The following is a 22,272-nucleotide window of genomic DNA, read 5'->3' as shown; positions in this document are numbered from 1 at the left end:
CAAGCGCCACATACTGGGCAGGATAAGAAAAACAGAGTCCAGAGACTTCACAGGAAAGTCTTTCAACCTGCTGGGTCTCATGCTCAGGGAAAACCGACACAGGTGACTCTTTCCTCCTGATAGGAGGCCAGTTTGGTCTGGGAAAATCTGGCTAGGGTCTATAATATCTAAGCAGACCCTCCTAAGTGTGTGGGGGGGAAAGGTACCACACAAGCAGGGCAAGAAACAAGAAAACAAGAACTGAAAAATTCTCCTCTGTTAAACAAAACCTAAGCTAAAGGTTCAGATAAAGCTGAACAGAATGTCAAAGAACAGATAGACAACAAATTCATCCAGCAAGAAAGCCCTAGATAAAAGAAGTGAAATCAATCTCCAGAATAAACTAATTAAGGTAATTAAATGCCTAGATGCCAGCAAAAAATAACAAATCACACTAAGGAAATTGAAGATATGGCCTAGTCAAAGGAACAAACCAACAATTCAAATGACATACAGGAGCTGAAACAACTAATTCAGAATATACGAACAGACATGGAAAACCTCATCAAAAACCAAATCAATGAATTGAAGGAGGATATAAAAAAGGCAAGGAAGGAACAAAAAGAAGAAACTGAAAGTCTGAAAAAACAAATCACAGAACTTATGGGAATGAAAGACACAGTAAAAGAGATGAAAAAAACAATGGAAACCTACAATGGTAGATTTCGAGAGACAGAACATAGGATTAATGAACCGGAGGACAGAACATCTGAAATCCAACAAGAAAAAGAAACTATAGGAAAAAAAATGGAAAAATATGAGCAGGGACTCAGGGAATTGAAAGACAATATGAAGTGCATGAATATACGTGTTGTGGGTGTCCCAGAAGGAGAAAAGGATGGAAAAGGAGGAGAAAAACTAATGGAGGAAATTATCACTGAAAATTTCCCAACTCTTATGAAAGACTTAAAATTACAGATCCAAGAAGTGCAGCGTACCCCAAAGAGAACAGATCCAAATAGACATACTCCAAGACATTTAATAATCAGAATGTCCAAGGTCAAAGAGAGAGGATCTTGAAAGCAGCAAGAGAAAAGCAATCCATCACATACAAGGGAAGCCCAATAAGACTATGTGCAGATCTCTCAGCAGAAACCATGGAGGTGAGAAGACAGTGGGATAATATATTTAAATTATTAAAAAAGAAAAACTGCCAACCAAGAATTCTATATCCAGCAAAATTGTCCTTCAAAAATGAGGGAGAAATGAAAACATTTTCAGACAAAAAATCACTGAGAGAATTTGTGACCAAGAGACCAGCTCTGCAAGAAATACTAAAGGGAACACTAGAGACAGATACGAAGACAGAAGAGAGAGGTGTGGAGAAGAGTGTAGAAAGGAAGACTATGAGTAAAGGTAAAAGGAAGGAAAATTAGATATGACATATAAAATCCAGAAGGCAAAATAGTAGAAGAAAGTACTACCCATACAGTAATAACACTGAATGTTAATGGATTAAACTCTCCAATCAAAAGACATAGTCTGGCAGAACGGTTTAAAAAACAGGACCCATGTATATGTTGTCTCTACTCAAAGGTCACGAGGCCAAGGACACAAATGGACATTTACATGTTTATAGCAGCATTATTAACAATTACCAAGTGATGGAAACAGCCAAAATGTCCATCAACAGACAGTTGACTAAACAAACTGTGACATTTACATAAGATGGAATATTATGCAGCTGTAAGACAGAATAAAGTTATGAAGTATGTAACAACATGAATGGACCTTAAGGACATTATGCTGAGTGTGATTAGCCAGAAACAAAAGGACAAATACTGTATGGTCTCACTGACATGAACTGACTTTAGTGAATAAACTTAGAATATTTCCTTGGTAACAGAGACCATCAGGAGATAGAAATAGGGTGAGATATTGGGTGATTGGAGCTGAAGGGATACAGATTGTACAACAGGACTGAATATAAAATCTCAGATATGGACAGCACAATACTACCTAACAGTAATGTAATTATGTTAAAACACTGAATGAACCTGCATGTGAGAATGATAGAGGGAGGAGGACTGGGGACATAAATGAAATCAGAAAGAAAGATAGATGGTAAAGATCGAGATGGTATAATCTAGGAATGCCTAGAGTGTATAATAATAGTGAAATGTACAATGTACAAATTTAAGAAATGTTTTTGCCTGAGGAAGGACAAAGGAATGTCATCATTGCAGGGTGTTGAAAATAGATGATAATTAATACTTTAAAATGTCACCTTATGTGTGAGACTAAAGCAAAAAATGTTTATTTGTTACAAAATTTATATTTTGACTAGAGCATTTCCTAATATAACTCATGTAGATAGTTTGAGTGAATGTCATAAGTACTTGGAATCTCAGGTAGCATATGAGATTTTGTTGGTTTGTCCAGAGTGATGCCCCGATGAATCCCAGAGTGATTTGATCAGTGACTGGAAAAGTATTTGCAAGCCCCCTTCGGGGAGTGGTGAGAGTGGGGAGAAATTCAACTTCCCCAAGTTGAATTCTTGATATTCTCACAAGCAGTGTGGACAACCAAAGCTATAGGCTGAGCCCCCAGGCTTGGGGTTTGTTCACATGAAACTTAACCCCACAAAGGATAGGTCAAGTCTACTTAAAATTTAGGCCTAAGAGTCACCCCCAAGAGAACCTCTTTTGTTGCTCAGATGTGTCCTCTCTCTCCAGCCAACACAACGAGCAGTCTCACCACCCTTCCCCTCTCTGCGGGGGACATGACTCCCAGGGGTGTGGACCTTCCTGGCAATGTGGGACAGAGATCCTGGAATGAGCTGAGACTCAGCATCAAGGGATTGAGAAAAAACCCTAGAATGAGCTGAGAATTAACATCAAGGGATTGAGAGAACCTTCTCGACCAAAGGGGGAAGAGTGAAATGAGACTAAGTGTCAATGTCTGAGAGATTCCAAACAGAGTTGACAGGTTATCCTGGAGGTTATTCTTATGCATTAAGTAGATATCACCTTGTTGTTCAAGATGTAGTGGAGAGGCTGGAGGGAACTGCCTGAAAATGTAGAGCTGTGTTCCAGTAGCCATGTTTCTTGATGATGATTGAACAATGATATAGCTTTCACAATGAGACTCTGCGAATGTGAAAACCTTGTGTCTGATGCTCCTTTTAGCTACTATATCAGCAGAAGAGTAGAACATATGGAATAAAAATAAATAATAGGGGGAACAAATGTTAAAATAAATTTAGTTTGAAATGCTAGTGGTAAATGAAAGCAAGGGGTAAGGGGTATGGTATGTATAATCTTTTTTTCTCTGTTATCGTTTTATTTCTTTTTTTGTTGTCTTTTTATTTCTTTTTCTAAATTGATGCAAATGTTCTAAGAAGTGATGAATATGCAACTATGCGATGATATTAAGAATTACCGATTGTATATGTAGAATGGAATGATCTCTTAATGTTTTGTTTCTTAATATTTTTAATTAATAAAAAAAGTAAAAAAAATCAAATGAGAGAATGGATAATAAAAGTGTTTTATAAATTATGAAATCCTACAAAAAAAATACAGGATCCCCATATATCACCCTATAATTAACACCTTATGTTGGTGTGGAACATTTGTTACAATTGATGAAAGCATATTTCTATGATTGCACTATTAACTATTATCCATGGTTTAAATTAGGGTTCACGGTTTGTGTAGTGCAGTTTCATGGAGTTCTTTTTTTTTTAATGTTTGTTCTGTTACCATATATACAACTTAACATTTTCCCTTTTAACCACATTCAGATACATATTTCAATGCTGTTAATTACGTTCCCAATGTTGGGCTACTACTACCACCATCCTTTACCAAAACATTTCCATCATTCCAAAAGAGGAACGTTTTTAAGCTATAACCTCCCATTCCCTATCCCCACTCCATACCCTGGTAAACTATATTCTAGACTCTGACTCCATGAGTTAGCTTATTCTAATTATTTCATATCAATTTGACCACACAATTTTTGTCCTTTTTGTGTCTGGCTTATTGTAGTCAACATGGTGTCTTCAAGGTCATCCATTCATGTTGTCGCATGTATCAGAACTTCATTCCTTTTTACAACTAGATAATATTCCATTGTATGGGTATACCACATTTTGTTTATCCCTTCATCAATTGATGGACATTTGGATTACTTTAATATTTTGGCAATTGTGAATGATGCTGTTTTGAACTTCACTGTACAAGCATCTGTTCGAGATCTTGCTTTCAATTCTTTAAGGTATATATCTAGTGTGGGATTGCCAGGTCATATGGTATTTCTATACTTAACTTTCTGAGGACCAACAAACTGTCTTCTATGTGGGTGCATCATTTTGCATTGTCACCAGCAATGAATGAGTGTTCCTATTTCTCCATATCCTCTCCAAAACTGTAATATTCCATTTTTTAATAGCAGTCATTCTAATGGTTATAAATGGTTTTTGCTATGCATCTCCCTAATGGCTAATTATGTTAAGTACCTATTCAGGTGCTTTCTGGACATCTGTATATCTTCTTTGGAAAAATGGCTATTCATGTCTTTTGATCATTTTTTAATTGGGTTGTTTTTCTTTTTGTTGCTGAGTTGAAGGATTTCTTTTTATGTTCTGGATATTAAGCCTTTATCGGATATGTGTTTTCCAAATATTTTCACCCATTGTGTAGATTATGGTATTACTTTCATGATAAAATCCTTTGAGGCACAAAATTTTTTAATTTTGATAAGGTCCCATTTATCTATTTTTTCTTTTTTACTTGGGCTTTGAGTGTAAAGACTAAGAAACCATTGCCTAAGAAAGAGTCCTGAAGAGGCTTCCCCAAGTTTTCTTCTAGGAGTTTGATAGTTCTGGTTCTTACATTTAGGTCTTGGATCTTTGATTTTGGTATAATATATGAGATGGTGGGGGCGTCCTGTTTTTTGGTTTGTTTGGGTTTTTTTTTTCTCTCATTGAGAGCTAGTTTTCCCAGCACCATTTGTTTAAGACTATTCTTTCCCAATTGAGTGGTCTTTGCCCCCTTGTCAAAATTCAGTTGGCCATAAAGGTGAGGGTTGATTTCTGAGTTCTCAATTTGATTCCATTTGTTATGTTTGTCCTTCAGACAGTACCATGTTGTTTTGATTACTGTGGCTTTGTAATAAGTTTTAAGATTGAGAAGTGGAGCCTTACAATTTTATTCTTCTTTTTCAAGATGGCTTTAGCTACTCGGGGTCCCTTGCCCTTCCATTTATTTATGAAGATTGGATTTTCAAATTCTGCAAAGAAGGTTGTTGGAATTTTTTTTTAAGTTTTTTATTAATTAAAAAAAATTACAAGAAACACAAACATTCCCAACACATTCACAATATCATCACATAGTTGCATATTCATCATCATCATCATTTCCCAGAACATTAGCATTAATTCAGAAAAAGAAATAAAAAGACAACAGAAAAATATAACAAACAAAGAAAAAACATTTTACATGCCATACCCCTTACTGATCCCTTTTATTGATCACTAGCATTTCAAACTAAATCTATTTTAACATTTGTTCCCCCTATTATTTATTTTTATTCCATATGTTCCTCTCATCTGTTGATAAGGTAGATAAAAGGAACATCAGACAGAAGGTTTTCATGGCTGTTGGAATTTTAACTGAGGTTGTGTTGAATCTATAAATCACTTTGGGTAGGATTGACATCTTAACAATATTTAGTCTTTCAATCCATGAACACAGAATCTGCTTCCACTTATTTAGGTCTTTGATTCTTTTAGTGATGTTCTGTATTTTCCTGTGCATTATGTCCTTTACATCCTTGGTTAGGTTTATTCTTAGATATTTGATTATTTTAGTTGCTACTACAAATGGATTTTTTGGTTGTTGATTTCTTCTTCCCATTGTTCATTGCTTGTATAAAGAAGCACTACTGATTAAGGGTGTTGATCTTGTACCCTGCCACTCTGCTGACTTCATTTATTAGCTGTAAGAGCTTTGTTGTGAATTTTTCAGGATTTTATATAGATAGGATCATGTCATCTGCAAATGGGGAAACTTTTACTTTTTCCTTTCCACTCTGGATGTGTTTCAGTTCTTTTTCTTGCCTGATTGCTCTGGCTTGAACTTCCTGTACAATGCTGAATAACAGTGGTGTGATGGCTAGGTTCATGAGTTGATTTGGCCAAGTGATGGGTGTTCAGTTGTTTGGTTAGGCAAACACTGGCCTGATTGTTACTGTGAGGACAATCTGTGGATTGAAATCATCAGTAAGTTTATTGCATCTATGGCTGATTGCATCTACAATCAACCGAGGAGATTGCCTTCAACAATAAGAGATGCCTCATCCAAACAGGTGAAGGCTTTAGAAGGAGAAGTGGTGATTTCAGCAGTCAGAAATTCAGTCAGAAAAGAGAATTTCCACCTTTACTTCAGCCAGCTTCTCGTAGAGGACCATCTTCAGAGTTCCCAGCTTGCAGCCTGCCCTGTGGAATTTGAACTTGTATATCCCCACAATCAAGAGAGACAATTCTTATAAAACTCTCAATATTTACATATTTCTCCTATCAGTTGTTTCTCTAGAGAACCCTGACTAATACAAGTGTTGACGGTGGGCATCTTTGTCTTGTTCCTGATCTTATATTTGTGGAGGGAAATCTTTCAGTTTTTCACTGTTAATTAGGGTGCTAGCTATAGGTTTTTCATACATGCCCTTTATCATGTTGAGGACACTTTCTTCTATTTCTAGTATTTTAAGTGTTTTCCCAAGAAGTGGTGCTGAATTTTGTCAAATGAATGTCTTTTTTGCATCAATTGAGATGATCATTTTTTTTCTTTTGTTCTGTTAATGTGGTGTATTATATTAACTGATTTTCTTACGTTGAACCACCCTTGCACACTAGATAGAAATCCTACTTGATCATGGTGCATAATTCTTTTAATTTGCAGTTAGATTTGGTTTGCTAGTATTTTGTGAATAATTTTTTGCATCTATATTCATAAGCGACATTGGTCTGTAATTTTCTTGTGGTATCTTTATCTGGCTTTGGTATGAAAGTGATGGCGGCCTCGTAGAATGAATTAGGGAGTGTTCCATCCTATTCAATTTTTTGGAAGAGTTTGAGCAGAAATGGAATTAAGTCTTCCTGAAATGTTTGGCAAAATCCCCCTTCAAAGCCATTGGTCCTAGGTTTTTCTTTGTTGTGAGGTTTTTGGTTACTGACTTAATCTCTTTATTAGTAACTGGTTTGTGGAGATGTTCTATTTTAACTTGAGTCAGTGTAGGTGGTTTGCGTGTTTCTAAGAATTTGTCTGTTTCATCTGGGTTATCTAATTTATTGGTATACAGTTGTTCATAGTATCCTCTTATAGTCTTTTTTATTTCAGAGGGTCAGTAGTAATGTTCTGCATCTCATTTCTGATTTTTGTCATTTGTATCCTCTCTTTTTTTTCTGTCAGTCTAGCTAAAGGTTTGTTAATTTTATTTATCTTTTCAAAGAACCAACTTTGGTTTTGTTGATGCTATTGTCTTTGTTGTTGTTCTGTTTCATTTATCTCCACTCTAATCTTTGTTACCTCCTTCCTTCTGCTCACTTTGGGCTTAGATTGCTCTTATTTTTCAAATTCGTTCAGTTTTGAAGTTCTGTCACTGAAGTCTTCTTTTTCTAATGTAAGCATTTAGAGCTATAAATTTGCCTCTTAGCACTGCCTTTGCTGCATCTCATAAGTTCTGGTATGTTGTTTTTTTTCCTTTTCATCCACCTCAACACATTTTGTAATTTCCCTTCTGATTTCCTCTTCAACCCATTGGTTGTTTAAGAAGCCTTCATTTAATTTCAACATATTCATGAATTTTCCAGTTCTCTCTCTGTTACTGATAGAAATCAGTAACAATGCTTCACTGCATTGTGGTTGGAGAATGTATTGTATGATTTCAATGTTTTTGAATTTATTGAGACTTGTTTTGTGACATAACATGGTCTATCCTGGAGAATGACCCATGTGCACTCAAGAAGAAGAACTTTTCTTCTTGGGTGAAGTGCTCCATTTATGTCTGTTAAGTCAAATCTTGTATTTCCTCATTGATCTTTTGACTAGATATTTTATACATTATTGAAAGTGACATAATGAAGTTTCCTACTATTAATGTAGAACTGTCAATTTCTCCCTTCATATCTGTCAGTAATTGCTTCATATATTTTAGGGCTCTTCTATTAGGTGCATATATATTTATAATTAATTCATCTTGTTGAATTGACCCCTTTAGCAGTATATAATGCCCTTCTTTGTTCCTCATAACTGTTGTTGACTTAAAGCTTATTTTATCTGATATTAGTATAGCTACCCCAGCTCTCTTTTGGGTACTACTTGCATGGTATATATTTTTTCTATCCTTTCACTTTCACACTACTTTTATCTTTGAATGTAAGGTAAGTTTCTTGCAGGCAGCATATAGTTAGGAGATACTTTTTAATCCATTCTACCAAGCTCTGCCTTTTGACTGTAGAATTTAATCCATTTATATTTAAAGTCACTGCTGATAATGCAGTACTTCCTTCTGCTATTTTTCTATTTAGCCTTTGTAAGTCTTATACTTTTTGCCCCTCAATTCTTCCAATAATGCTTACTTTTCATTTATTTATTTATTGTGTTGTACCATATTGTGTGCCTTCTCATTTCTATATGGATGTATTTTTCATTTATTTCCCTTGTGATTGCAATGGGGTTAAAATAACAACTTAAATATATAGCAATCATATGTGGTTGATAGCAACTTAACTTCAACAGCATACACGTATACTTTTCCTATATCTTTCTGTCCCCCAACCATTTTTTGTACTGTTACCATTTATATCTTTGTATGTTGTATTCTGAAACCATTTCAATTTAACACCTGTAAGAAGTAGAGTTACATGTCAAACAATACAATAATTTTGATATTTATAATGACCCAAATGGTTAACTGTATCAAATATCTTTATTTCTTTTTGCCACTTTGAACCACTGTCTAGTGCCCATTCCTTTCAGCCTGAAGAAATTTCTTTAGCACTGCTTGTAGGGCAGGTTTAGTGGTGATGTACTCCCTCAGTTTTTGTTTATCTGGGAATGTTTTAATTTCGTCTGCATTTTTTAAAGAAAGTCTCACCTGATATGAAATTCTTGGTTTGCAGTTGTTTTCATTCTGTACTATTTTAACTATCTCAATCACTGCCTTTTTTTTTCTTCTTAAATCAAATTCTATTTGTGAATTCAGCAAAATAATTTCTATAAAATAAAAGAGCAAAATATTTAAATAGAATAGGATGGGTTGTATCTGTTTGCGGGAGTATTTGGTTTTTAGACAGGTTCCAAAAATTTACACACATTCAAGTTATCAGTCAACCACTATCTTCTTGACTCCATGATTTCTGATTAGAAATTGGCATTCAATCTAATTGGGACTTCTTTGTACTTACTGCTTTTCTCTTGCAGCTTTCAGAACTTTCTCTCTGTCCTTTGCATTTGATAGCGTGATTGATATATGGTAGGGTGCATTTTTATCCATGTTTATCCTGTTTGGTGTTCTCTGGGCTTCTTGAAACACATTCATTCCTTTTGCTAAGTTTGGGAAGTTCTCTGTCATTTCTTTAAATATTCCTTCTGCCCTTTTCTCTCTTTCTTCTCCTCCTGGGACTCCCATAATGCATATATTGGTACACTTGATGGTGGCCCTGTGGTGTTTTAGGTTATCTGCACTTCTTGTAATTCTTTTTCTTTTCTGCTCCTCAGCCTGATTCATTTCAATTGTCTTGTCTTCAAATTTGCTGATTCTTTATTCTGCCAGCTCTGGTCTGTTCTGTTTTTTGTTTTTTTTTTAACAATCCATAAGTATTTTACTTTTTTACATTTCTAATGCCATGAATTCATTGGGAATAGATCCAGAAGCTCAGGTTTCCTTCCATTGTTTTCACAAAGTGTGCTTTTTTTGGGTGGAACAGGCTGGCACTTCAGCTGAACCTGGATACCTTTCTCTTTGGCTTTCTTTTTTTTCTGATCATTTTCCTTTACATGCTTCAGGAAGCTACCTCGGCTCTTAAGGTGCTTAATATGCTCAATACACATATTAATTCTCTTGGCAAGAATCTTGCCCTTCACTTGTTTGTTTACAACAAAACCAACAGCATGCTGGGTAACATTATAGACCCTTCCAGTTTTGCTGTGGTAATGTTTGTGGGGCATTCCTTTTTGAACAGTACCCATTCCCCTGATTTCTACAATATGGTCTTTTTGTAGCTTCACATGTGTGTGGCCAGAGGAACAACTCCATGTTTTCCAAAAGGCACAGAAAACATATAGCAGGTGCTTCTCCTCTTTCCCTTTGTGTTCGACATTTTGGCAAATTACTGCAAGATGGTGGTTCCAGCCAGAAGGCTCCAGTCAGCTCTTGAAACCCTCCTGGGAGTTTTTCATTTCAGTTGTTGTGGTCTTCAACTCTAGCAGTTCTGTTTGGTTCTTTAAAAAAAATTTATCTCTTTACTAAAATTCTCATATTGCTCATTTATTGTTTTTCTGATATCCTTTAATTCTTTCTCTGTATTTTCCTTCATTTTTAAGTCTTTGTTTGGTATGTTCACATTCTAGCCTTCACTGGGGCTTTCTGGGTTTTTATCCTCTTATTTTGGATGGGCCATCATTTGCTGTTTCTGTATTTGTTACGTACTCTGTTGCACACTGTACATTTTGTTTGTTTATTTATTTATTTATTTACTTATTTATTTTACATGGGCAGGCACTGGGAATTGAACCCAGGTCCTCTGGCATGGCAGGCGAGTATTCTTGCATGCTGAGCCACCTTGGCCTGCCCTGCACACTGTACATTTTAATACTTTAAAATGTTAATTCTGGGACTTATTCCCTGAGAGTCTGTTTCTTGATTTTGTAACCAGCTGGTGATAAGACTGAAATTTTCTTGAGCCTCAGCCCTCCTATCAGAAAAGTCCGCCCAAGGCAAACACAGCATTCAGAGTCCTTCCTGTCTTTTCTGGGCCTGTGTCTTGTCCCGTGCTTGTGCTTGTTAGTTGCCTTGGCGTGTCCCTGTTTACAGGAGTTTGAATGCTCACTTTGTTTCCCAGAAGTCAGACTTCCAGCTCCAAGGGTGTTTAAAGCAATAAGCCTTTGCCCAGACTCTCTGCTTCTATAGTTTTTTACATTCCTTTCATTGTCTCAAGCTGCTTTCGCCTAGAGGATAAATTCTCTGGTGGAGTACTCCAGGAGAGGAGTTTCCCAAGTCTTTCTTTCCCGTATGAAACAGGGCCAGGGGGCACAGACTGATTCCAAAATAACCTAGAGAGGGGGTCAGGAAGGGAGCCAGGACCTTTTTCCTTGGCTCCCCAAAGCTGAGTTTTTCTTGACCTGCCCAACAAATGCAGCCCTTCTACTAACTGTCCTGCACACCTCTGAGGAAGCATAGCATCTGCTGCTCTCTTTGTCCAGGGCAGGTTGAAACAATAGCCTACTTCAGAGCCAAGATCCCAGTCATCCAAAGTCACTAATCAAAAACTGTAATCAGCCATCAGCTGTGCTGACTCCCTGGTCTTGGGGAAGAGGACTTTTACGTCTCTTTCTGTCATCTGTAAGCTAGCCAAGGATTGGACTCCACATGAAAGTAGGGGTTGGGCACCTGTAACCACCACATGGAAAGGGCAATTCACTGGATTTTACTGTATTTACCAACCTCTTCCTCCTACTCTTTCCTGGATGCTGCACAGCGCTCTTCTGGCTTACAGAGTTTCAAAATTGTTGTTTCAGACAGTTCCCACCTACTTAATAGTTGTTTTGGTGGAAAGACTAGATCCTAGAGCTACCTACGCCACCATCTTCCCACAATCCTCTAAAATAAAAACTGTTTCTGATCCCACATCATACCCTCCAGCTAACATTCTACTTCTTTACTCTCCTTTAAAGCCAAGTTTCTCAGGAAAGGTGCTTACCCTCAACCATTTTCCTCACATAATCATTCTCTTTTCATCCCATCCCAAAGTCCCATTGTCAAAGTCACCAATGATTTCCATCTTGCCAAATCTAACAGACACGTCTCTGAATTTAACTTGCTCAGCCTGCCAACAGCTGGTGCAGGTGACCGTTATTCCCTTGACTTAAATTCCAAGACACCATGTTTTTCCTCCTCTGTTCAACCTGTAAACATTGAAATACCCCAAGGTTGAGTTTTAAGCCTTCTCTTCCCCGTCCCTTGTTGAGCTCATCCAGGCCCAATGCCTTACATATCATTTATTTGCTAATGTCTCCAAAATATACATCTCTGATCCTGACCTCTCCTCTGCAATCAAACTCATATATCCATCTGCCTACTAATTAGCTCTCACTTGGATGTCTAATAAGTATTTTAAACTTAAGATGCTTTAAAAAGACCTATTGATTCTTCCTCCCCAAATCTGTTTTCCTTCCAATATTTTCCCTCTTTCAGTAAATGGTACCATCATCAGTAAATGGTGTAGCCACAACTTAAACCAAGACTAAGTATTCTTTGAATCTTCCCTTTCCTCATCTCCCACATCCAATGATTTTGTCATTTCTGCCCCTTATACCTGTAAAATGCACCTTGGTTCAGTCTACTTCTTTCCATCGCCACTGTCACCCTCCAAGTCCAGACCACCTTTCCTTATCTCTCTTTTTTAAAAATTTTTATTGACAAAACATGACAATATACAAACATGAACATTCTTAACATATGAACATATCCCATTCTTGGTATATAATCAGTGACTCACAATATCATCACATAGTTGTATTTTCATCACCATGATCACTTTTGAGAACATTTACATCACTCTAGAAAAAGAAATAAAAAGAAGAAAGAAAAAACTCATATACACCATACCCCTTACCCCTCCCTCTCATTGACTGCTAGTATTTCCAGCTACCCAATATATTTTAACCTTTGTTCCCCCTATTTTTTCTATACCCCTTACCACTCCCTTTCATTGCTCACTAGTGTTACAATCTACTAAATTTATTTTAATATTTGTTCCCTCTATTATTTCTGTTTAAGCCATATGCTTTACTTATCTGTCCATACCGTAGATAAAAGTAAACACAAGGTTTTCACAATCACACAGTCACTTTGTGAAAACTAATGTCATACAACATCTTCAAGAAACACAGCTCCTGGAACACAGCTCTACAGTTTCAGGTACTTCCCTCTAGCCTCTCTAATACACCTTAAACTAAAAAGGGGATATCTATATAACACGTAAGAATAACTTCCAGGATAACCTCTCAACTCTTTTTGAAATCTCTCAGCCACTGACACTTTATTTTGTCTCATTTCTCTCTTCCCCCTTTTGGTCTAGAAGGTTTTCTCAATCCCTTGATGCTGAGTCCCAGCTCATTCTAGGATTTCTGTCCCACGTTGCCAGGGAGGTTTACACTCCTGGGAGTCATGTACCACATAGAGAGGGAGAGGGTGATCACTTCTTATCTAATACCTAGACTAGTGTAACAGGCCTCTAACAGGTGAGAGTCATATTTTTAAAATAGGTATTAGATTGGGTCATATCCCTGCTTAAAATACACTAATGGAAATTGGCAAACTGATGATAAAATTCTTAGGAGAGAATAAAGGGCCAAGAATAGCCCAGACAATTTTGAAGGGGGAGGAGGGTTTGGTAAACGGAGGGAGGGCACTGAATTTAAGTTATAAGACTTACTGTTAAACTATGGTAATTACAAAGTGTTGTATTGATACAGAAATAAAGAAATAGAACAGAACAGAGAGCCTAGGAACAGACCCACATTTATAAAGTAACTTGTTATACAGCAGAGGTACCACTACAAATAGGTTCCAGGAAAAACTGACTATTGGTATTTAAAAAAACGATATTCATATCAAGCAACATTTATAAAAAATAAACTACAAATAGATTAGACTTACTGTGAAAAGCAAAACTGAAGATTTTTAGGATAAAAACACAGGAGCATAACTTCATTACATCAGTGTAGGGAAATTCTTCTTAAGATACAAAAGCATAAATTATAAGAAAAATAAACTTGACTACCTAAAGATGAAAAATTTCTGTCTGGCAAAAGATAATAATCACATTTACTGCAATTTAAAAATACAGAGAAATATAACGCAAAAAAACAACAAAAAGGACTATAATTGCATCACCGGGATTATCTCTTTGGACATTTTTTTTTTAAGTAACACTTGTTACATAGTAAGAAAAGTCCGACAGTATAGAAAGTATTGACTAGAAGTGAAAGCCTTTCTCCTTAATCTCGTTCTCTCCAAAGGTGACCAGTGTTTTCGTACAGAAGAATTTTGTAATGTTTATAGCAGCATGTTCATTTAATTTTAAAAAAATCCATGTTCCATTGGTAAATAAAAAAGCAAACTGCCAAATATATTTGCTATTATTCTTTTTTAAAAATGAACAAAAGGCAACAAGCATATGTTTGTAAAAGCAATAGAAAAATATGTAAGGAAGGAGGGAAAGAATATTCACTTTACTTTAGATAATTTTGTTTTGTTTGAATTGTCAGAATGAGCACCATTAACTTTGTTATTCAAATGCCTGAAATAAAATTAAGAAAAATAAAGACAAGCAAAAAATGGGTTATATATTGTTCTCACTGGAGAACGGAAGGGGTTAAGTGCCAAAAAATCAAACAAATTGAATTAACTTTTTCAAAAAGATGAAGAAGGTAAGAAAAGCACAGAAGTATGTCAAGCCAATAAAGCTTTTTATTAGGTTACCTGTAAAAATGGAGAGTTCAAAGTAGTTTGGAAAAGAAAAAATTAAGCCTAAAATATCTATATCAATCTATTTACACACATGTCAAACTATCATTGGTTTCCCTGGGGGAAGGCTCTGTGGAGAGGAAGGAGAGATTAGTAACCTCTTTATTCACCCATGTAATGTTTGACCATTATTAGCATGGACTAATTTTGAACACTTTCTAAAAGGTTACAAACAAAATAAAATAATTTTTTTCATATCCCACAAAGAAAAGTATTAGAGGAAGCAAGAAAGGCAACTTTTTCTTATGATTAGAACAAAGTCTTAATAAATCCTGGCTGCATCACTTTACCAGCTGTGTGACTTTGGGCAAAGGTCTAAACCTAATTGCATTCATCTGTAAAATGGGAACAATGCAGCATCTACCTCACACGCTTACTACTGGGATTAAATAATGCAGGTAAAGCACTTAACAAAGAAGCTGGCATTAAGATATAATAGTGAATTTAGGGAAAGTAGAAGTTAAATTATGAACCCTGAAAAGCTTTACAACTCTTTTACTCCTTAACCACTCACAAAGCCAGCCGTATGAGTCAGACCCTGGGTCCAAGGTGGGGTCAGCAGTTAAGTCAGTTACATATTTAGTACTGGGTGCAAACCTGTAACACTGACCTAAGGGTTGAGAGATCAGACTTTCCAGCTGTTATTCCTTTCACCTCAGGTCCATTTCTGAGCCCTTCTTAAAAGGAAGCTACACACCCAGATGGATAAAAAGAATGCCCAGAGGCTGGAGGAAGAGAGGGCATCTGATAAATGCCCTTTCCCATTTCACTGCCACCACGCCAAGCCCCTCAGGGTAAGAAGTTTCAAAAACTGCCAAATTTAATCCCCATTCGTGCCACAGCAACACCGCCCACCTCGCAAGTCCTTCTCAGCATTTCCCTTCTCCCACCAGTGGCCCTCTTCCGGCTCAGTTTCCCTGAGTTCTGACTCCTGTCCTCTGCCCACTTGAGTGTTCTCTGCCGCAGTGAACCCAGTTAATTTTGTTTCTCCTTCTCTACTTCAGATTCCCCTCCTCTCCCTCAATTTCTTGGCCTCTGCCCCAGAAGCCCCTGTTACTTCAGTACTTCCACCTCAGTGGAACCCTTCTGCATCATTTACCCCTTCTCCGTCCCTATTACCCCTTCTCCTTCCCAATCACCCCTCCTCCGCCTCAGAGACGCCTCCTCCGCCTCAATTACCCATCCTCTGCCTCAATTATTCCTCCTCTGCCTGGGTTCCCGGACCCTACCTCGATTTCCCCGCCTCCACCTCAATTCCCCGCCCTCCGCCTTACCCCGGCGGCCTCACATCCCGCCCTGTCCCTACCAGGCTGCTCCAGGGTCAGCGCCCCCAGGCGGCGGACGCCCTCCTCGTCTAGATCCCACTGCTCCGCCATCCCCGCCAGCCCACCTGCCTCACCGCACGGCTCACCTGCCGTGGCCCGCGAGGCCATCCTGCCGGCCCCAAGCCCCGCCCCGCGCAACCGGGCCCCGCCCAGGCACCAGCTCCGGCCCCGCCCCTGGCCCCGCCCCCCCGCGCTGTCGCTCCTCCTGTGGCGGTTAATGTCCAGGTCACGCGCCTGCCCGCCAGCCGCAGCATCCCGGACTATGGTATGGAGCCCGCCCTGTTGGGAACGCCACAACCACCAAGTTTGCGGATTGGGATCTCGTAGCCCGGTTTCAGGGCTACGGAGCTGGGGCCCTGGCTCTAGGACATGGGGGTGCGGGGTGGCCCCAGCTTTGAAGGGAGTTGGAAGAGTGAGCCTATTTTGAGGGACGAAGAGCTTCAGCTCTGGGGACTTGGGGGCTACAGGTCTGAGAGCTGCCGGTGTACCACTGTGGAGGGGTGGTCTTCATATCCCAGTACTTGGGGATGGTGACTCTGGGATAAGGTTTGGAGTTCCAGATCTGAGGTTTTGGGGTTCAACTCAGGGGCATCATGGAGTTGCTTCAGTTAAGGAATAGGATGTTTCAGCTGAGGGTTGGGGCAGCCTCTGGAGCAGGAAAGGTTGCTGAAAGATTGGGGAGCTTGGCTGGGAGGAATTGGGGCCCTGTCTTTACAGCATGAGATGGTTCTTGTTTTGGAAGGAGCGCCTGTCTGGAAGGGGGGGGTCATTGTGGAAAAGAGTGATGCCCTGAGGAATGGGGTGGGGATGACATCTTAAGGCTGCAGTTCCTGCAGACAGTCTGGCAAGAAGCCTTTTGTCCTTCAAGTACCATATCCCCCTCCACCTCCCAAGTTTGTCTGTGACCCAGCACTCTCACCAGGCTGAGATCGCTCTGAGCTGACCAGAAGATTCTGGAAAAACAGCCACATCATTTCTACCCTCCTGTCCTCACTCCAGCAGGCAACTCTTGAGAGACCACCTGTGGATGGCACTTGTGTGCAAGGAGAAGGCAACCTCTTACCCTGACCTTAATAAAAAAAGGAGGAACTAGGGCCCAGAACGATGACTCACCTCCAGGAAGCAGGTTTTCTTTGACATCCAAAATCAGCACACTGTGAGCACCTTCACCAAGTCACCTTTGAGAACTACCTGCTGTCTTAGTTCTCCAAGAACAGAAAGCAAAATCAAGGGTCCTTGCTTATTTGTGCTTTCCTGCTTTGGTGCCTTTAGTTACTCACAGCTTGTCTATAGCCATACATAGAAGGGCCAGAACTCAAAAGAAAAGCCTATTAGCTCATTAGACTGGCTTTCTAGCTCTGCTTCTGTGGGTCACGACATCATTTTACCATTTGTAATCTTTCTCTTCATGCCCCCTTTAGACTTTCCAGCCTCAAATGTGTCATATATGATTGATTATTTTTATCTGAATATTTAGAACAGGACCCCACCCCTTTGTCACATGCATTTATTTTCTCTCCTCAGCTGTCAAAAGAGGGGATGCAGGTTTTTGTTGAAGTTGGCTTTTCCTCTCTTGAGCAGCCACCTCTTGCTTTTGCTACTTTTTTCTCCCAAACATTTTAATGCAAAATTTAAACATTTAGAGAGGCTGAAAGAATTGTACAGTGAATACTCATATAACCACCACCTGGATTAACATTTTGCTGTATTTGCTTTATCACATCTATCCATCAATCCATCTTATTTTTTATGTATTTCATAATTACAGATATCAGTACCTTGCATCCCCATTTCTTCAGCATACATGTTATTAACTAGAATTCAATATTTACTTATGGTTCTTTTTTATATACTGTTCACCACTCTTTAAATTTTTTTTTACAAGGGTGGTATTCTTTGGCTGTTTATTTTAAAATCTGATACAGATTGTTTGTATGGTTGATGCTTTCTACCTTCCCACAGTGTTGATAAGCCAGGTCACCTTGAAGCAAAGTAGACAATTCACTTATGAATAGATGACGTTGAACTTTTAACAAGCTGGATAACATTAATTACCTTTGCTGCCTTTGTGACTATGAAAAGGCCCTCACAGTTGCCCGGTCAGGTAGTATTTCTGCAGATAGACCCCAAGAAAGCTCTGCTTGTGTTCCATGGGGGTGGGAAACCCCTCATCATAATGTTCTCATTTTTTAAACAGCTTTATTGAGATATAATTCACATACCATACAATACACCATTTTCAAGTGTGCAATTCAATGGTTCTTAGTATGTTAACAGAGTTATGCAACCATAACCACAATCAATTTTAGAACATTTACAACACCCCAAAAAGAAACATAGTACCCATTAGCGGACAGTCTCTATTTGCCCATTCTAGTGTGCTAGCTGCCAGAATGCAATATACCAGAAATGGAATGGCTTTTAAAAGGGGGAATTTAATGAGTTGTTAGTTTAGTAGTTCTAAGGCTGAGAAAATGTCCCAATTAAAACAAGTCTATAGAAGTGTCCAATCAAAGGCATCCAGGGAAAGATACCTTGGTTCAAGAAGGCCAATGAAGTTCAGGGCTTCTCTCTCATCCGAGAAGGCACATGGTGAATACAGTCACCGTTTCTCCTTCGGCTGGAAGGGCACATGGCGAGCACAGTGTCATGTGCTAGCTTCCTCTCCTGGCTTCCTGTTTCATGAAGCTCCCCGGGAGGCGTTTTCCTTCTTCATCTCCAAAGCACTGGCTGATGGACACTCTGCTTCGTGGTGCTGCAGTATTCTCTGCTCTCTCTGAATCTCCTTCATTCTCCAAAATATTTCCTCTTTTATAGGATTCCAGAAACTTATCAAGACCCATTGGGTGGAGACATGTCATCACCTAATCCAGTTTAACAACCTCTCTTGATTAAATCACATCTCCAAGGAGATGATCTGATTACAGTTTCAAACATACAGTATTGAATAGGGATTATTCTGCCTTTACAAAATGGGATTTTGATTAAAATGGCTTTTCTAGGGTCTATATATCCTTTCAAACCAGCACAACCCCCATCACCCACTTATACCCACTCCAACTCCTGGTAACCACTAATCTTTCTATTTTTAAAATTTGCATTTTATGCACATTTCATGGTGTCAAACAATATGTTGTCTTTTGTGACTGGCTTCTTTCACTTAGCATAATGCTTGCAAGATTCCTCCTTGTGGTTGGATATATCAATACTTCATTCCCTTTTATTGCCTAATAATATTCCATTGTTTTGATAAACTACATTCTGTTTATCTATTCATGAGTTGATGGATATTTGGTTTGTTTCCACTTTGGGGCTATTTTGAATAATGCTGCTATGAACAGGCTGTACAAGTTTGTACATTGTTTTCATCTCTCTTGGGTATATATCAAGGAGTGAAATTGCTAGGTCATATGGTAACTCTATGTTTAATTGTTTAATGAATTGACACATTGATTTCCAAAGTGTCTGCAACCTACCACATTCCCACCAGTAATGTGTAAGAGTTGCAATTTCTCCTCATCCTCATCAACACTTGTTATTTTCTGTCTTTTTTATTGTATTGGTGTGAGAAGGTATCTTATTGTGGTTTTGATTTGCATTTCCCTAATGCCTAATGATGTTGAGCATCATTTCATATGCCATTGGCCATTTATATATCTTCTTTGGAGAAATGTCTATTTAGAGTCTTTGTCCATTTTTTAGTTATTTGTCATTTTATTACTGATTGTAAGAATTTGATATATATTCTAGGTATGAATCCCTTATGAAATATATTATTTGACAATATTTTGATCCATTCTGTAAGTTGCATTTTCCCTTTCTTGAAGGCATCCTCTGAAGAACAAATGTTTTTTTTTTATTTTGCTGAAATACAATTTATTTATATTTTATTTTGTCACTTGTGCTTTTTTGTGTCATATCTAAGAAGGCATTGCCCAATCCAAGGTCATGAAATTTTTCTTCTGTATTTTCTCCCAAGAGTTTTATAGTTTTTGTTCTTAAGTTTAAGTCTCTGATCTATTTCGAGTTAATTTTTGTGTATAGAGTGAAGTAGGGGTCCAACTTCATTCTTTTGTATATGGCTCTCCATTTGTTCCAGCACATTTGTTAAAGAAATCATTCTCTCCCTATTGAATAGTCCTGGCACCCTTGTCAAAATTCAATTGACTATAAATGTCAGGGTTTATTTCTGGACTCTCCACTATAGAAATATTTATATATTTAACTATATATAGAAATAACTATATAGATGTCTATATATCTATCCTTATGCCAGTTCCATGCTATTTTTTTACATTAGCTTTTTTTTAGATTTTAATAGGTACATTTTCCCCATTTTTTAATTCTAATAGTGTGACATATTTGTTCTAGTCCATGAAAGAGGTTTTTTTAATTAATTAAAAAAATTTTTTTAAACATAACAAACACAAACATTCTTACCATATGATCATTCAATTCTACATATATAATCAGTAATTCACAATATCATCACATAGTTGTATAGTCATCATCATGATCATTTCTTAGAACATTTGCATCAATTCAGAAAAAGAAATAAGAAAACAGAAAAAGATTCATACATACCATACCCCTTACCCCTCCCTTTCATTGATCACTAACATTTCAATCTACTAAATTTATAATATTTGTTCCCCTTATTATTTACTTATTTTTAATCCATATGTTTTACTCATCTGTCCATAAAGTAGAGAAAAGAAGCATCAGACACAAAAGTTTTTATTACACAGTCACATTGAGAAAGCTATATCATTATACAATCACCTTCAAGAAACATGGCTGCTGGAACACAGCTCTACATTTTCAGGCAGTTCCCTCCAGCCTCTCTGTTACACCTTAACTAAAAAGGTGGTATCTATTTAATGCATAAGAATAACCTCCAGGATAACCTCTCAACTCTGTTTGGAATCTCTCAGCCATTGACACTTTATTTTGTCTCATTTCGCTCTTCCCCCTTTTGGTGGAGAAAGTTTTCTCAATCCCTTGGTGCTGAGTCCCAGCTCATTTTAGAATTTCTGTCCCACATTGCCAGGAAGGTCCACGCCCCTGGGAGTCATGTCTGGGGGTGACTCTTAGGGCTAATTTTAAGTAGGCTTAGCCTATCCTTTGCGGAGTTAAGTTTCTTTCTTTTTTTTACATTAGCTTTGAAGTAAGTTTTAAAATTTGGAATTGTGACTCTTCTAAGTTTGCTCTTTTTCAAGATTATTTTGGCTGTTCAGACTGCCTTGCAGTTCCATATGAATTTTAGGATCAGTTTGTCAATTTTTGCGCACAAAAAAAAGTCAGCTAGGATTTTCATAGAGAATGTGCTGAATCTATAAATCAATTTGGGGAGTGTTGCCATCTTAAGTCTACCAATCCATGAACATGGGATGTTTTTCCATGTACTTAGGTCTTTTTAAATCTCTTTCAACAATGTTTTAATTATAGTATTCAGAGTACAAATATTGCATTTCTTTTATTAAATTTTTTCCTAAGTATTTTTTCCCTTTTGATTTTTGATGTTATTATAAATGGAATTGTTTCCTTAATTTCATTTTTGGATTGTTCATTGCTAGTGCATAAAAACAATTCATTTTTTATATTGATCTTGTACCCTTCAACCTTGCGGAACTCATTTACTGGTTGTAGTTTTTTTTAGTGGATTCTTTAAGATTTTCTATATACAAGATCATGTCAAATGTAATCAGAGATAGTTTCACTTCCTCCTTTCTAATCTGGATGCCTTTTATTCCTTTTTCTCGCATAACTTCTTTTTATTCTCCCTCTAGGAGGAGCTTGGCATGTCTCATGAATCAGCAGAGGATTTATTTCATTTCAACGTTGGTGGCTGGCATTTCTCAGTTCCCAGAAGTAAACTCTCTCAGTTCCCAGACTCCCTGCTGTGGAAAGAGGCTTCTGCCTTGACCGCTTCAGAAAGCCAACGGCTATTTATTGACAGAGATGGATCCACATTTAGGCATGTGCACTATTACCTCTATACCTCCAAACTCTCCTTTTCCAGTTGTGCAGAACTGAACTTGCTCTATGAACAAGCACTGGGTTTGCAGCTGATGCCCTTGCTGCAGGTAAGATGTTTTCATTTTCTAGGAGTGGTGCTCGGTAACATAGGCTTCCATCACTAAGTATTGTC

The 22,272-nt window shown here is 37.8% G+C and overlaps 2 protein-coding genes across 11 annotated transcripts in view; one reads left to right on the top strand and one right to left on the bottom strand.

Annotated features, from left to right (window-relative positions):
* The window catches only part of LRRC36 (leucine rich repeat containing 36), a 104,458-nt gene extending 88,198 nt beyond the window's left edge, over positions 1 to 16,260 (bottom strand). For 2 of the 5 annotated variants that reach the window (XM_077132724.1, XM_077132726.1), the window contains exon 1: positions 16,103 to 16,206. In XM_077132724.1, the coding sequence (XP_076988839.1) occupies positions 16,103 to 16,172 (70 nt within the window). In that variant the 5' untranslated portion in view covers positions 16,173 to 16,206. The other 3 variants (XM_077132727.1, XM_077132725.1, XM_077132728.1) reach the window with 3 other exon arrangements.
* Positions 16,261 to 16,300: 40 nt separating this feature from the next.
* Positions 16,301 to 22,272, top strand: part of KCTD19 (potassium channel tetramerization domain containing 19) — a 37,894-nt gene continuing 31,922 nt past the window's right edge. For 4 of the 6 annotated variants that reach the window (XM_077132706.1, XM_077132705.1, XM_077132702.1 and 1 more), the window contains exons 1-2: positions 16,301 to 16,386; positions 21,911 to 22,207. In XM_077132706.1, coding sequence (XP_076988821.1) covers positions 16,339 to 16,386; positions 21,911 to 22,207 — 345 coding nt within the window. In that variant the 5' untranslated portion in view covers positions 16,301 to 16,338. The other 2 variants (XM_077132704.1, XM_077132703.1) reach the window with 2 other exon arrangements.

This window comes from Tamandua tetradactyla, chromosome 16 (genome assembly GCF_023851605.1).
Source record: "Tamandua tetradactyla isolate mTamTet1 chromosome 16, mTamTet1.pri, whole genome shotgun sequence".
NCBI classification, from domain to species: domain Eukaryota; kingdom Metazoa; phylum Chordata; class Mammalia; order Pilosa; family Myrmecophagidae; genus Tamandua; species Tamandua tetradactyla.
This window is presented reverse-complemented; position numbering and strand designations above follow the sequence as displayed.